The sequence below is a fragment of the Giraffa tippelskirchi genome, chromosome 10, assembly GCF_054371585.1.
Source record: "Giraffa tippelskirchi isolate mGirTip1 chromosome 10, T2T-mGirTip1v1.2.pri, whole genome shotgun sequence".
Taxonomy (NCBI): Eukaryota; Metazoa; Chordata; class Mammalia; order Artiodactyla; family Giraffidae; genus Giraffa; species Giraffa tippelskirchi.
The window spans coordinates 46,121,087-46,136,284 of record NC_137284.1 but is presented as its reverse complement, the minus strand read 5'-3'; the positions used below and the strand labels follow the sequence as shown (position 1 = coordinate 46,136,284).

The 15,198-nt window shown below is 38.4% G+C and overlaps 1 protein-coding gene, 1 long non-coding RNA gene and 2 other non-coding genes across 13 annotated transcripts in view; 1 reads left to right on the top strand and 3 right to left on the bottom strand.

Annotated features, from left to right (window-relative positions):
- The window catches only part of CEP295 (centrosomal protein 295), a 54,970-nt gene that overhangs the window by 460 nt on the left and 39,312 nt on the right, over positions 1 to 15,198 (bottom strand). For 3 of the 10 annotated variants that reach the window (XM_081535587.1, XM_081535589.1, XM_081535590.1), the window contains exons 18-28: positions 12,861 to 13,013; positions 9,467 to 9,570; positions 8,880 to 8,982; positions 8,258 to 8,506; positions 7,329 to 7,462; positions 6,394 to 6,568; positions 5,214 to 5,860; positions 4,439 to 4,579; positions 487 to 580; positions 212 to 376; positions 24 to 108 (exon numbers count right to left, since the gene is read on the bottom strand). In XM_081535587.1, the coding sequence (XP_081391713.1) occupies positions 24 to 108; positions 212 to 376; positions 487 to 580; positions 4,439 to 4,579; positions 5,214 to 5,860; positions 6,394 to 6,568; positions 7,329 to 7,462; positions 8,258 to 8,506; positions 8,880 to 8,982; positions 9,467 to 9,570; positions 12,861 to 13,013 (2,050 nt within the window). The remainder of the gene's footprint in view (positions 1 to 23; positions 109 to 211; positions 377 to 486; positions 581 to 4,438; positions 4,580 to 5,213; positions 5,861 to 6,393; positions 6,569 to 7,328; positions 7,463 to 8,257; positions 8,507 to 8,879; positions 8,983 to 9,466; positions 9,571 to 12,860; positions 13,014 to 15,198) is intronic. The other 7 variants (XR_014067119.1, XR_014067121.1, XR_014067123.1 and 4 more) reach the window with 7 other exon arrangements.
- Positions 6,481 to 14,264, top strand: LOC145524074 (uncharacterized). The gene is made up of 2 exons (XR_014067137.1): positions 6,481 to 9,496; positions 12,873 to 14,264. It is a non-coding gene; the product is annotated as an uncharacterized LOC145524074 (long non-coding RNA).
- On the bottom strand, positions 9,070 to 9,141 carry LOC145524956 (small nucleolar RNA U2-30). The gene has a single exon (XR_014067986.1). It is a non-coding gene; the product is annotated as a small nucleolar RNA U2-30 (small nucleolar RNA).
- LOC145524957 (small nucleolar RNA U2-19) lies at positions 9,304 to 9,383 on the bottom strand. The gene has a single exon (XR_014067987.1). It is a non-coding gene; the product is annotated as a small nucleolar RNA U2-19 (small nucleolar RNA).

The window sequence follows — 15,198 nt, the reverse complement described above, 5'->3', positions numbered from 1 at the left end:
TGTATGTAAATCCATATACATACCCTAGTGCCTTTTGGTGCGTATGGGGTTGTGCAGTCTTTCTATCTTCAGGAAGAGACACCCTAACTTTGTGAGTCACAAATGAACCTGAGTGGAAAACAAGCCACTGAGTAAAATACGTAATGCCACTGAGTAAAACTACTAACTAAAATACATAATTCTCTTTGATAAACAGATGTGGAGCGTATACCTGTAGTTTTCGCCATTATTGTTTTGGTTTGAGAATTTCCAGAGGCATGAACTTTGTCCTTTATCTCTCTCTGTCTCTGTGAGGATCTCTCTATAAATGCCTTTTTTCTTTTTATGAATGCTTCTTGTAAGCTTTCTGGTGCAGGTGTACACCTTGAAGAGGTTTCTGTTTTAAAAAGTTTTTTTTTTTTTTTTAAATATATCAGCAATACACAAATTCATGGGGAATTCAAGTTCTCATAAATGGGTCTGGGTTCACCAATCTGATGCACATACCTGCACACACAGTTGGTTTCTCCAGTGGATGTTCTGACATAGCTGGATAATCTGAGTTTTCTGTTTCTGACAGAAGAGGCAGAAATTCACTCACCTAATTGCAAGAAAGTCACAGAAGACTTTACCACTTCAGAGAAGACTTTTATAGACTTAAATGCTCTAAACTTAAACCCTAGTTCTTTTGGAACTGCCTTTCTAGAAAATTCAGTCCTAAAGTTATTCATGTATGAATCTGAGTTAACCACAGCAGACGACCTTCAAAAATTGAAAGGGTGAATCAAGCAAGAACTGGAAAATGTAAAAGAAAACCTAGAAAGCACCAGCACTTACTTTTAGTGGCTGGATAACTAAATTAATGCACATGGACCACAGCTTTGTGAATGAAAGGCTCAATGAAACTACGAGCCATGGGCCACCCAAGACGGACAGGTCATGGTGGAGAGTTCTGAGAAAACGTGGTCCACTGTAGAAGCTTTGAGAACCCCATAAACAGTATGAAAAGGCAAAACACTATAAGATGGAACTCCTCAGGTCACGAAAAGAGAGCCAAAGTGAAAACAATGGTCCAATTCTGTAAAGAACAATACTGCATAGGAACCTGGAATGTTAGGTCCATGAATCAAGGTAAATTGAAAGTGGTCCAACAGGAGTTGGCAAGAGTGAACATCAACATTTTAGGAATCTAAATGGACTGGAATGGGTGCACTTAACTCAAATGACCATTAATATTGACTACTGTGGGCAAGAATCCCGTAGAAGAAGCCCTCATAATCAACAAGAGCCCAAAATGCAGTTTTTGGGTTCAATCTCATCACCGTTGAATATAACTAATCCAAGTCTATGCCCCAACCAGTAATGCTAAAGAAGCTGAACAGTTCTTTGATGACCTACAAGACCTAGAAGTAACACCAAAAAAAGATGTCCTTTTCATAGGGGACTGCAACACAAAAGTAGGAAGTCAAGAGATTCCTGGAGTATCAGGCAAGGTTTGCTTTGGAGTACCAAATGAAGCAGGGCAAAGTCTAATTTCCCTCATAGCTCAGTCTAAAAAATCCTGCAGTGCAGGATACCTGGGTTCAATTCCTGGGTTGGGAAGATCCCCTGGAGAAGGAAATGGCAACCCATTCCAATATCCTTGTCTGGAGAATCCCATGGATAGGGGAGCCTGGCAGGCTACAGTCCATGGGGTCACCAGAGTTGGACACGACTTGGCAACTAAACCACCACCACCACACAGCAAACACTCTCTTCCAACTCTAACTCTAACCCTACACAGGAGATGACTCTATACATGGACATCGCCAGATGGTCAATACCAAGATCAGTCTGATTACATTCTTTGTAGCTGAAGATGGAGCAGCTCTATACAAGTCAGCAAAATCAAGACTGGGAGCTGACTGTGGCCCAGATCATGAACTCCTTATTGTCAAATTCAGATTTAAATTGAAGGAAGTAGGAAAAAAATCACTAGAGACCACTAAATCAGATTCCTTACGATTATACAGTGGAAGTGACAAATAGATTCAAGGCATCAGATCTGACAGAGTGCCTGAAGAACTATGAGACACTGTACAGGAGGCAGGGATCAAAACCATCCCCAAGAAAAATGCAAAAAAGCAAAATGGCTGTCTGAGGAGGCCTTACAAATAGCTGAGAAGAGAAAGGCAAAGGAGAAAAGGAAAGATACAGGAAGGCAGAGTTCCAAAGAATAGCAAGGAGAGATAAAGCATTCCTGACAGATAGATACAAAGAAACAGACAAAACCAATAGAATGGAAAAGATTAGAGATCTCTTCAAGAAAACTAGATAACACCAAGGAAACATTTCATGCAAAGATGGGCACAGTAGAAGACAGAAACGGTATGGACCTAATAGAAGCAGAAGATACTAAGAAAAGGTGGCAAGAATACATAAAAGAACTGTATAATATAGATCTTCATTACCCAGATAACCACGATGGTATGATCATTCACCTAGAGCTAGACGTACAGGAATGTGAAATCAAGTGGGCCTTAGGAAGCCTCACTATGAACAAAGCTAGTGGAGGTGATGGAATTCCAGGTTGAGCTATTTCAAATCCTAAAAGATGATGCTGTTAAAGTGCTGCACTCAATACACCACAGGACAGGAAAATGTCAGTTTTCATTCCAATCCCAAAGAAAGGCAATGCCAAAGAATGTTCAAACTATAGCACAACTGCATTCATCTCATGTTACCAAAGTAATGCTCAAAACTCTCCAAGCAAGGCTTCAACAGTACATGCACAGAGAACTTCCAGATGTTTAAGCTGGATTTAGAAAAGGCAGAGGAGCCAAAGGTCGAATTACCAACATCCATTGGAGAAGGAAATGGCAACCCGTTCCAGTATTCTTGCCTGGAAAATCCCATGGACAGAGGAGCCTGAGAGGCTACAGTTCATGGGATCACAAAGAGTTGGACATGACTGAGCAACTTTGCTTCACTTCACTGGATCATAGAAAAAACGAGAGTTCCAGAAAAACATCTGCTTTATTGACTATGCCAAAGGCTTTGACTGTGTGGATCACAACAAACGTAAAATTCTTCAAGAGATGGGAATACCACACCACCTAATCTGCCTCTGGAGAATCAAGAAGCAACAGTTACAACTGGACATGGAACAACGGACTGGTTCCAAATTGGCAAAGGTGTACCTCAAGGCTGTATATTGTCACCCTGTTTATTTAAGTTATATGCAGAGTACATCATGCGAAATGCCAGTCTAGATGAAGCACAAGCTGGACTCAAGATTGCCAGGACAAATATCAGTAACTTCAGCTGTGCGGATGATACCACCCTTACGGCAGAAAGTGAAGAGGATATGAAGAGCTTCTTGAAGGTGAAAGAGGAGAGTGAAAAAGTTGGCTTAAAACTCAACATTCTAAAAACAAAGATCATGGCATCCAGTCCTATCACTTAATGGCAAACAGACGGGGAAACAATGGAAACAGACTTTATTTTCTTGGGCTCCAAAATCCCTGTGGATGGTAACTGCAGCCATGAAATTAAAAGATGCTTGCTCCTTGGAAGAAAAGCTGTGACCAACCTAGACAGCGTATTAAAAACCAGAAACATTGTCAGCAAAGGTCTGTCTATTCTAAGCTATGGTTTTTCCGATAATGTATGAATGTGAGAGTTGTACTATAAAGAACACTGAAGAACTGATGCTTTTGTACTGTGGTGTTGGAGAAGACTCTTGAGAGTTCCTTGGACTGCAAGGAGATCCAACCAGTCCATCCTAAAGGAAATCAGTACTGAATATTCATTGGAAGGACTGATGCTGAAGCTTTGGCCACCTGATGAAAACAACAGACTCACTAGAAAAGACTGTGATGCTGGGAAAGACTGAAGGCTGGAGAAGGGGACAACAGAGGACGAGTTGGTTTTATGGCATCACCAACTCAATGGGCATGAGTTTGAGCAAGCTCCAGGAGTTGGTGATGGACAAGGAAGCCTGGCGCATGCTGCAGTCCATGGGGTCAGAAAGAATCAGACATGACTGAGCGACTAAACTGAATAGCACTTTGTTAGCACTGTTTTGTACCATGTAATTGTGCTTCCCTGATAGCTCAGCTGGTGAAGAATCTGCCTGCAGTGTAGGAGATCCTGGTTCGATTCCTGGGTTAGAAAGTTCATGTGGAGATGGGATAGGCTACCCACTCCAGTATTCTTGCCTGGACAAAACAGTTTGTCCCTAAGGACAGAGGAGCCTGGTGGGAGTTGCTCAGAGGCAGACATGACTGAAGGACTAAGCACTAGCAGCAGTAGCCCTATCAGCTTACCACTGTCAGTTTTCTACTGTGAGCATATTCATACAGTGATACTGTAAGAAGAAATACCATGTACAAAGCAAAGTAAAAATACTCTTATCCCCTAAATTTCAACAGTGGGTTGCTATATTATTGAGGTTTATTAATGAGAGCTGTGAAATTACCTGAAAACAGCTCTTTGCCTCATTTTCTCTCTTTTCTTCTAGGGTTAAGTTTGCAAAATCCATTTCAGCAATACTGATATCACTGGTGCTTGTCAATGTAAGTTCTGGTTCTTCCATTATACCATGGCCAGATTCTGTTTCCTGTGTAACAAAAGGGAAACCACATTCAGAAGAGAAAAAATAATGTACGTTATGCAGGAAGAACAGGCTGTTCAACTACGGACACCAGAGAAGATCTACTCTGCATTATAAAGCCAAATGCTGACAGGACTAGACGGCCAGACTGAGTAGGGGCTGTACAGAACCAGAGTCTGCATCCTATCTAAATGGAGCAGTGGCTGGCTACTGGGCTGCAGCCAAATGTAGGTCACTGCTGCTAGAGCACCCTTTGTAAGGGAACAACTTTTAAATACTTAACAAGAATACAAGAAAATCCAAAAGGTGACCAAAACACCTTATTTTCTGCTTATCTGTGGCAGGACAAACAGTACTAGAAGGTAAAAGCCATGTTCAGTTGACTGCTGAAGCATAGGCTTAGCTACCATTTTTCAGGTAAGGTGGAGACAAGAAATGTAAATTGGAAAGAAAGATATGTAAAATTCAGAGAGGTCAAGTTAAAAAAATGTCATTTCTGCATTTCATTGGAGATTTCCAATGATTATGAGACTATCTCAGATAGGAATGTGAACAAGTAGTTTTGTTGCATGTCCTGCAATTTTGTTTTTAAAGTCTTTCCTGAAAACGAATTCAAGTATACAGCACAGACTTCACTTACCCAGACTGGAATAGATCTCTGTAATGAAAATGATCCAGAATTTACAAAGAGCTCTGATTGTGCAAGTTGAGATGGGTTTCCTATGATTGTTGGAATTTCTGCCATAGTTGAATCCTGAAGACATTTTTCATTCTGAACAGTGGGTGAATATGGTATCTGAATTGAAGTTCCCATCTCTACTGTCCTTACACATAAATGAGAGTCAATTTCCTCTACATGTGGGTTTAAATCACAAGTTTCTTTTTTATCATCAGTGAGTCCTTGACCTTTTAACACTGTATGAAGTCTTTCTGATAGTTTTTCAAAGCCTAGTCTTTCTTTTCTGCCTTCTGGTTGGTCTTTTATTGACCACTCACTAGAGGTAGAACCACATGGAGTGCTATGCTGTAGATTTAACTGATGAAATACATTAGCCTCACCAGATGAACTGAAGACTGAACTTTGCAAATTTCCTACTGAGAGCTGGAAATGAACACTTTTTTGCTTGTTTTGTAATAGTTCATTTTGTTCAGAGGAACAGTTCTGATTTTCCACATCTTGGGAAGAAGCTCTCACTTCAATGCTAAAAATACTTGGTAGATCAGCATGCTGGCTCCCTTCCTGTGAAGAATATCCTGGTCGAAGCTGTCGAAAAGATTGTTCAGACCCTGTAAGAGATCAGTTGATCATAATTAGGTGTTGTAAAACTTGGGTATAGTCTCTAACAATTTCTGAGAAAATTATAAATAAAGCCAGGTTACTTAAAATTTCAGGGACAAAAACAGATGTACACAAATAAGAATAGGAAGCTAAAGGATGGTCACAGTGATTTTCAAATAATTACTGCTCACACCATGTATTTTCCCCTATAATATTTAACAAAGGAAATACAGCTATTAGACACAATAAGGACTTTTCCCCCCATAACAGAAATATTGATTTTATAACTGAAAGACAGACTAAAACATTCATGTATGTCTCACAGATGGGTATGTTGTGGTATGTGCATATATATATATATACATAATTTGTATAAAAAGTTTGAGAAGGATACTTTAACTGTAAGAGCTGAGGTAGGGGAAGGAATGAGAGTATGAGTGGAGACAAACCAAGAGCTACTAGGTGCAATTTCAAAGGAAAAATGATATAAACAACCATGAAAAACTTGAGCTTTATTTAACTTTTCCAAACTTCTGCATACCTTCAATATCTTCTGCAGCAAAACTCTGAGCTGCGTCACAAGCCAAGTTAGGGTCAGGCTGCTGGTTCAGACTGGTGTTAGAAGAATGCAGGCTGGCCCTCCTCAGTGCTGTAAAAGAAGCCATACTTTTGGGGGATGGAGTAGCACGGAGGCTTTCACAGGAAGAACCTGACCTCTGACGGGAAACAGGGGAAGGCTGTGTTACCAGTTGCATCAAGAAATCCTCATGTTTGCTATTGCACTTCCTTAATTACCACTTTACTATCACATTAACAACTTGCTTATTCAAACCCAATTCTTTCACTTTAGGAAATATGAAACTTTTTATTTAGAAAACAAACTGTATTAACTAACAAGACACAGTTCAGAACATGACTGAATCATTTTCTGATAAGCAGGAACTATGCAGAGCTGCCTGGAAACAGAAAGACCCAGGTTTGAGTCTTAGCTCCTTTACCCTGTAGGAGGAGACTTTCAAAATTTTGCAACATTCTATTTACCTGGCAATTTAAGATTAAATTCCATCAAAGTAACCCCTGCCCCAAAACCCTGAAAACTAACAACAAAAATGTTCTCAAGTTTTTTTGGAGTGACCCATAAAAAATAGCTAGAAATAAAGCTGTTGGGACCAAATTCTAATGCACCTATTTTCAATCTTGGTTCCACATTATAACCACTTTATCTGACCATTCCTAGATTTTCTGATTTAATTGGTCGGAGGTACAGTCTGGGCCTGGCAGGCTACAGTCTATGGGGTCGCAAGAGTCAGACACGACTTAGCAACCAAACCACCACCGCCACAGTCTGGCATTGGTAGCTAAAAGCTCACCAGATGATTTTAGTTGGCAGCCAAGGCTAAGAATCATTCTTCTGTTCTAACAGAAGAAAAGAGAGACTGTTTTTTGAAATTCACTGCAAAGAAGCATCTACTTTACCTGGTAAAAGTCTTTGCTGTCCTGAGAAATTCCAGAGAAACATGATAACAAATCAAAATCTGGATGTGGTTCTAGGGGTTTAAATAGCTGATGATGCAAATTTGGAAAACTGTGCTCCAATTCTGGAAAGTCAACTGTTGGAATTTTAAGGGAAAAAAAAAAAAGACATTTATCTTAAAAGTAAAGCCTAGAAAAGTAGTACGAAGAACATATTCATAAAGGTTATTTTAAGATAACTGCAACTTAACACAATTACTTCCATTCCTCTCATTACCAGCTGATGCTTTCAAATTAAGCCCTATCATTATTTCTGATGCAAAGGGTTGGGGGGGGGTGTTTCCAAACCCTTTGACAAATTTAACTTTCCATTTCTACTAGCCTCAAAGTCTTTATGGGGTTAATTAGGAATAAGATGCCATTAGGGTCACTGCTTTGCTACAGTAAACTTTGTTACTCTCAGGTCATTTGAGGATCAATTAAGAAAGAAGAAAAGCTCACTGTACTGAGTGCTACCATGGGCCAGACACTGTACTTCATGTGTATTATTTCACTTTATGTGTATTATCTCCAACACCTCTTCTACAGAAGATGAAGAGTAAGCTGCCTGTGGTCTCAGGAAATAGTCATAGGGTCTGTATGACTTAAGCTTATATGCTCAATACTGGCAGTACTGCCTCCGCTGCTATAGGTAACTTTGCAAAGGTAAAGGAAGACCTGCTCATCTCTTCTACATGGTCTTCAGTCTAATTCCAGAGCTCCTCTCTAAGTGCCCTTCTCAGTGTTTTCCATGTTATAATTGCTACAGCAAGCCATCAAAACACAAAGCTCAAACAATCACTACTTCCAGCTAAAAAGGATGATAGGTTAAAAACGAAGAACACTTAGTTTACATGGAAGTATTTATTAAAAAAGTCTTAAATAAAACTTACCCCAAAAGTCTGTTTTGTCAGTCATGAAATTTACTTCATCAATATAGTTGTCTCTCATCTGTTGAATGTGTGTCTGACCAGATGTCAATGTTTCCACTGCACGTAAAAGAGGTTTATGGACATCCTGAGAGTCCTGTCTTTGATAAATATCTTGTGTTGAAGGAACTCTAGAACTTAAAACATTTGTTTCCTCTTCTTTACCAACAGGAGGTTCTTGTTCCCTATGGTCCACATGCTCTGGGAATGACTCTGAAAATGGGGTTTAATGAAAATACTTAATGGCTGGGTACTTTCTTAGAGACAGATTTTAGCAGACAGACATAGCAACATACATTGATAAGGAATTAATACAACCAAGAAACGTGTTTGGTAGTTCCCACTGATACTAGCAGACCCTGCTCAATGTGCTACTTGGAGATTGATAGAGCATCACTGTGACTTCCAAACATGTTCAGAATATCATATTGTCCAATGTTCTAAAGGCATGATTACTTTACTTTTGAGATTTAAAGAACAATACCTCTCAGCACATTCTGAAAAACAATGTTAACTCTCATCACTGTACTGCAACTCAACTGGTGCTTGACTTTCAATTTGTTTATAAATGTTTTGATACTCGTACCTGGCTCTGTAAGGCTCAAATCTATGTTTTCGTAACTTAAAAAGCTCCCAGTGGAAACAGTTATTGAAGATAATGGCTCATGATAAATTTCTTGTGTTTCAGCCTAAAAATTAAGGAGAACATTAGGCCACTGTGTAGGAAGTAATAGCTAGAAAAAACCCAAATTTCCAACAGTAGCAGTTATTAATTCTGAGCTCAGATCAAGTGTAGAAACCTTCACAGTTATATAAAGTTCCACAGTAAAATCTTTTCATCATTGCTCAGAACTGATCAGCCTTTCATACATGCACACCCACAACCAACTCTCACTTACCCACCAATAAGGCCCTTAGTTATCAAGTCACCTTTACACACACACACACACACACACACACACACACACACACACACCTTCACACCCCTTACTTTAAATTATTCTTTTGCTTCTCAGAACTACAGAGATCATGCATCAGGTACACTAGGTGGTCTTCTGATGCTCAGATTTGGCTACTTTCATCACTGATCCACTTCAGTAAGAGCAGATCTCAGAGAACACAGATGAAGCCAAGCAGCTCTAATGATGCAGGACACATCAAGACATTACTAACCTTAACATCTGACTTCACATTTGGATCCAGGTACGTATGGCCTTCTCTCTCCACAGCATAGCTTAATACTGCATGATTCTCAACCACAGCCTCCTTGACTTTGACTAAAAGGGGGAGGGAGGAGGAAGGACTGGATTATGACAAATCAAATTCTTAGCACCAGAGGGCATAATTTCCTGCTTTCCTACAATTTTCTCTCTTTTTTTGACTAAGAAGAAAAAACAATTCATGTTATTATTCATTAATAATATTTATAGTTAGCACATTATACTTTTTCATGGAAAACGGTAGCTGTCATTATTATTCTATGAATAAAAACCCTTTAGAAAAGAGCCAGTGTGACTGGAAATGCTTCTATCATCATTTTAAGTGAAGAAGCAAGAATATTCAATCATAAGTACAGTGTGATCTCAAAGTTGAGAAAAATGTACATAATAAAGAAAAGTGCAACCAGTGGTAGGACAAGAAGAAATCTGACTTCTTTATAACTTGCAGTGCTGTCTAAAATCACAGGAGCATGTACTGCTTTGACTATGAATTATCATTCCTAATTACATTTGACATACTAAAAACACATACAAATTATACTATCTCACTATTAGTAATTTGGGTATTCTGAGTTAGTTTTTTTCTTATTCCCACTAGCCAACATTTGTGAGAAAGCTGGCCAAAGCATATATCATCTGTGGCTCTGAAACAGAATAAAATTAAAACTGGTCCACCAAATATAAAATAAAATTTTCATCCCATTATCACCATGATATTACGAGATCATGCTAATTAAATGTTTCTTAAGTGTTTATCTAAGAAATGTTTTCCAAGAGGTCACATATCCAGGCACATATGCATCTATATATGTGTGTATATAGATGTTCATAAAATGATATCTATATTATGGATAATTAAGTAAAACTACAGAAAATATTATGTTTAAATATAATTTGTTTTTAAATGCATTTTTTGACTCCTAGTTGAATTAAAAATGTTGTGACATAATTTAACCATTAAACTGTTACTTGGTTGCTTCTATATACACTAAGATTTTAAGTGAAGAAAGTAAGAAACTTAATAGTGAGTTTTTTTAAGCAGCTGATCTCAAAAGCCAGTTTTGAGATGAGAAGTTAGGGATTTTTCATTTCAGAATCACAATTCTATAACTGTTATTATCTATAACAAACCAAAGATTCCCCCAGAGGGGGGTGGCCAGGGTAGCATTTGGGTAGTGATAAGAATTGAAAAGTAAAAATGAAAGAGAGAAGCAAGGTCAAGTTACTTAAGATGTTGAAGAATTCAATGGATAGGTCCCTGAAAGTAACTGGAAAAGAAGTATCACTGGTTTGAAAACAGCTCACTGATAATAAGGACCCAGTGGGAGGTTCCTAAAAAGGGGAAGTTACATCATTACAGCAATGCCTTAAAGAGAGTAATCTTCCCATACTGCTACAGGAAGGCAACATTTTCTGCTTTCCTGAGAAGCAAAGCACCATTTCCTGCTTTCCTACAAAAGCAAAGGGTACAGAGTGCCAAGCTAGGGAGTACCACTTAAAAAGCTGAGAAACCAAGGGGAGGTGATGACCTGAATCAAGCGGTAGGGAGAGAAAAGACAGTAACAACACTAAGACCCTCCCTTCCAAGGTAGAAACAATACCACTCCAGGATGATTGTGAAAAAGAGACAAGCAGCCTCTGACAGCCAGGAGCAGACCTGGCACTACTGGCTATGCCTTGGAGTTCTCCTGGTAAACAGGTACAGTATTACAGAATACAAATACTGGAGAAGGCTACTCTGTGACTGATGGGTCAAAACAAAATCAGACCATCAGTTCTCATGTCTGAACACAGACAAAACCATGAATACTGTCTAAACCACAAAAACAACCATCTCCTTATCCTGGCTGACATGAGTGACTCCTGCTTAACCAATTACAGCTTTACTTAGCCTAACTCCATTATTCCTACCTCCTAGATAAGAATTTTGTAGGTATAATAATAGACTCACACTTGCTCCCTGATAATATCCAATACTAATAAGCAAAGGCCTATTTCCTTGAACCCTCCCCAAAATCACCTAATAAAAGCCCAAGTCTTACAGTAAGTCCTAATACCCTCTCACTAACTCACTTTTGGTTCTTCATGGTGTGCATGCTCTCTCACAACAGCAAGTCAAAGCACACAGCTTTTTTGTGTACAGGTGTGTTCTCTGGTAGTCTTTGGTTAGAGGACATTGACAGGTAGAATAAAAAGGGATGCAAGTATTCACTGAGTGAGTGAAGGTCGCTCAGTCATGTCTAACTCTGCAATCTCATGGACTATACAGTCCATGGAGTTCTCCAGGCCAGAATACTGCAGTGGGTAGCCTTTCCCTTCTCCAGGGGATCTTCCCAAGCCAGGGACTGAACCCAGGTCTCCCGCATTGCAGGCAGATTCTTTACCAGCTGAGCCACCAGGGAAGCCCAAGAATACTAGAGTGGGTAGCCTATTCCCTTCTCCAGTGGCTGGGCCTCCTGCATTGCAGGCAGATTCTTTACCAATTGAGTTATTAGGGAAGCCCTTAAGTATTCACTGGCTAAATCTAAAAAAAATGGTAATAGTTTTATTTTAAAATTTCAAAAACTATAATTATATCTGTAGTTATTTCAATCTCCAATTTAAAAAGGAGATGCTGAAGTCAATTTCTCTATAAACTCCCATATAGAAAATAGGTCTCACTCTTCTCTTATTCTATTAAACACTAGATACAGCTAAGGTAACAGTTATCCAAGTGTAAGTGATAGCTAAAATAAATCTGGTTAGAAAAAGGCAACTTTTAAAAAGATACCTTAGAAATAATGAAGCAGTACTGGAACTATGCTTTGTAGGGTCAATATTACACATAAAAAACAGCCTATTATAAACATGCATAAATTCGAAAGCAAGAAAATTAACATCAGTTGTCTCTGAGTGGCAGATTTTAGTCATTTAAAGTTTTTTCCTTGTAACTTGTTCTTTAATACTTTCCAACATTTAAAACTAAACAGAAAACAGCTCATTTAGAATGCCACAGATGTGAAATTACTTTTTCTCTAAATAAACTTCACTTTCCTCATTCAACTTTTTGCATATGGAAATAATATAGGCTTCTTATGGGAAAAAATTTTACAGTATGTAAACATAGGAAATAGAAAGTGAAACCCAGTCTCCAACAAGGGTTAACCTGTACCAACACGTTGATTTTTATTTCAGACAGTTTTCAAATGCATGAACAGACTTTTCTTCTCTCATTTAACACTTTCACAAAACTGCAGTTTTACTGAAGTTATTTACCATTTTTCATTACAAGCAATGCTACAATAATTATTTTCTGCCCACATACTCTTGTGCACAGCAATTCCACTTTTGATTCCTTTCTCTCTCACCTGCTTTATCAGAGTCATCACCACAGATGTTCTCCTGGGCAACTGAGTGAAGACAACCAAATGGATCACGGTCCAGAGGGCTCCCAAGAAAACTTTGTTCTCGGCTTATTGAGACCCTCAGGGGGTCTCTGTCTTGATAAAAATCAGGATTACCTGGGAGGAAAAAAAACTGACTTACTGGATTTCCACTTGTGTTTCTACTTGAAACTCAAAAGGGTAAAAACCTAACTAAACTCTTAAAGGTTTGATCAATGTATCAAGAAAAAGTAACTGCTTAACTTTCACACAGCCTTTACATTGTTATAATTCAATTTTACTAAGTTTTTTAATATGCCTGGAGAACTTACTAACCATTAATATTGTAAGGTATAAAACGTATTCATAATGTAAAATTCAAAAACAGTCACAGCTAATCTGTGGTATAAGGGACCAATTCAGGTGTTTACCTTGGGAAGAGGAGGAAGAAAAGTTAATATTGAGGGTACAAAGGAAGAGTTTATGGAGTTCTCTAACATTCCAATTCCTGAGCTGGATGGTGTCTACCTGAGGGATATTTTCAAAGTACTTATTTCTATAAGAAAATAAATACTTATGATTGAAATAAACACTTATGAAACAAAGGAATGGGAGACACTCAGAAATAGAAGCTAATTTACTGAGGGCAACTCCAGAAAAACTTGAGAATTAAGAGGCAAGATGTATTACAAAATGAAGGTGTGTATTAGGCAACTGAAAACAGGTAGAAGGTTTAAAAACATGTACTTGGAAAAGATCCCTCCCATCACTTGAGATTCCTGTCTCTCAACATCATCCCCAGAGAAGACTAAAGGTTTATTCTCTAGAGAAATGGAATCCTATACACTGTGATCAAATTTATGGCAGACTCTCAAACTGGAAAAGTGTCAAAAGATCACCTTCTAAGGGGAAAAGCACCAGCGCCACAGCTGACAGGATTCAAGCCTGTGTGGGGAGACCCCAGATTTCCAGTCTATCCTCTTAGCCATGTGGCCACAGCTACACTCTGAAATCAGGGGGATCAGGCACAGAATGGGGCAAGGGTGGAGGGAAGAAAAAGAATGGCATGAGGAAATCAGGGGTATTAAAAGAAAGTCTACATCCTCGATTCAGGTCCCTCAGGTCTGCCTCCATAGGACCAAAGCCAGGCTTGTATCAAAACTGGAGGATCTTTCTTTGAAGAAACTAAACTGTAAATTGCTCAGGGAAAAGAACCACAGATACCAAGTTGACAGTCCTCAATGAAAAGTCACCTTTTCCAATGAAATCCAGAAATAAATAAGGTCCCCACCTATAGAATTTCCAATTAGCCATGCAGTGTTCCACTGAAATATGCAAGATTTTAGATTTTAAAAATTCTAAAATTTCACACAGGAGAAAAAAAACAAACAAGGAAGGACCTAGACAGAAAATACAGGAACCTAAATAAACAAAAACCTATAAATATTCAGTGTAGGTAGTATCTTGCATCCATGAAACAAGAGCAAGATGCTATGAAAAGAAACAATCAGAAAAGAGGATAAGCTTTTAGAAACTATACTTTGAGAGCCAAAATAAAAATTTCTAGGAAATGTTACAAGAAAAAGCTGAGACAATGCTCCTAGAAGGTAAAGCCAAAAGAAATAAACTACAGAGAAGAAATTTAGCTCAGATTTTCTCAACTTTATCATCACCCACCTAAGGAGCCTTTTAAAGACTTTTTCCCTAATGGCTTCCCAACTCTATGAAATTTAATAACTATATATATCCTGTATATCTTTTTTTGGGGGGGAAGAGTAAGCATTTGGAAACTTTAATACCAGTATAACATTGCTTTGACATTCAACTGCATGGTCTGTAACTTAACAAAATATTGGTCTGAAAGGATTGGAGAACACCCTGGTCCTTCAAAGACAGTTTCAGAAGCTCTGTTTTCAAAGACAAGGGATAGTATTCACAAAGTATGAAACTACAGAAGGTGACAAATATTAAATGAAATTATTTTTATAAATACATGCATTATCTACAGATAAAAGTAGAAATATATTAACCAAAAAAAAAGATTAAGTAAATAATTATACCGTATATCATTTTATGTACATTTGTGCTTTGATACATAAAAAGACTTTTTCATCTCCCCCAAAACCAATTTTCACCCCTTTTGGAGGCAATAATAGCCTTGTCAAGAATGTATCATTCATCTCAATGGTGAAAACCTGAAAGCATTACCCCTAAGATCAGGGACAAGACAAGGGTGCCCACTTTCCCCACTATTATTCAATACAGTTCTGTAAGTCCTAGCTACAGCAATCAGAGAAGAAAAAGAAATAACATGAATCCAGAT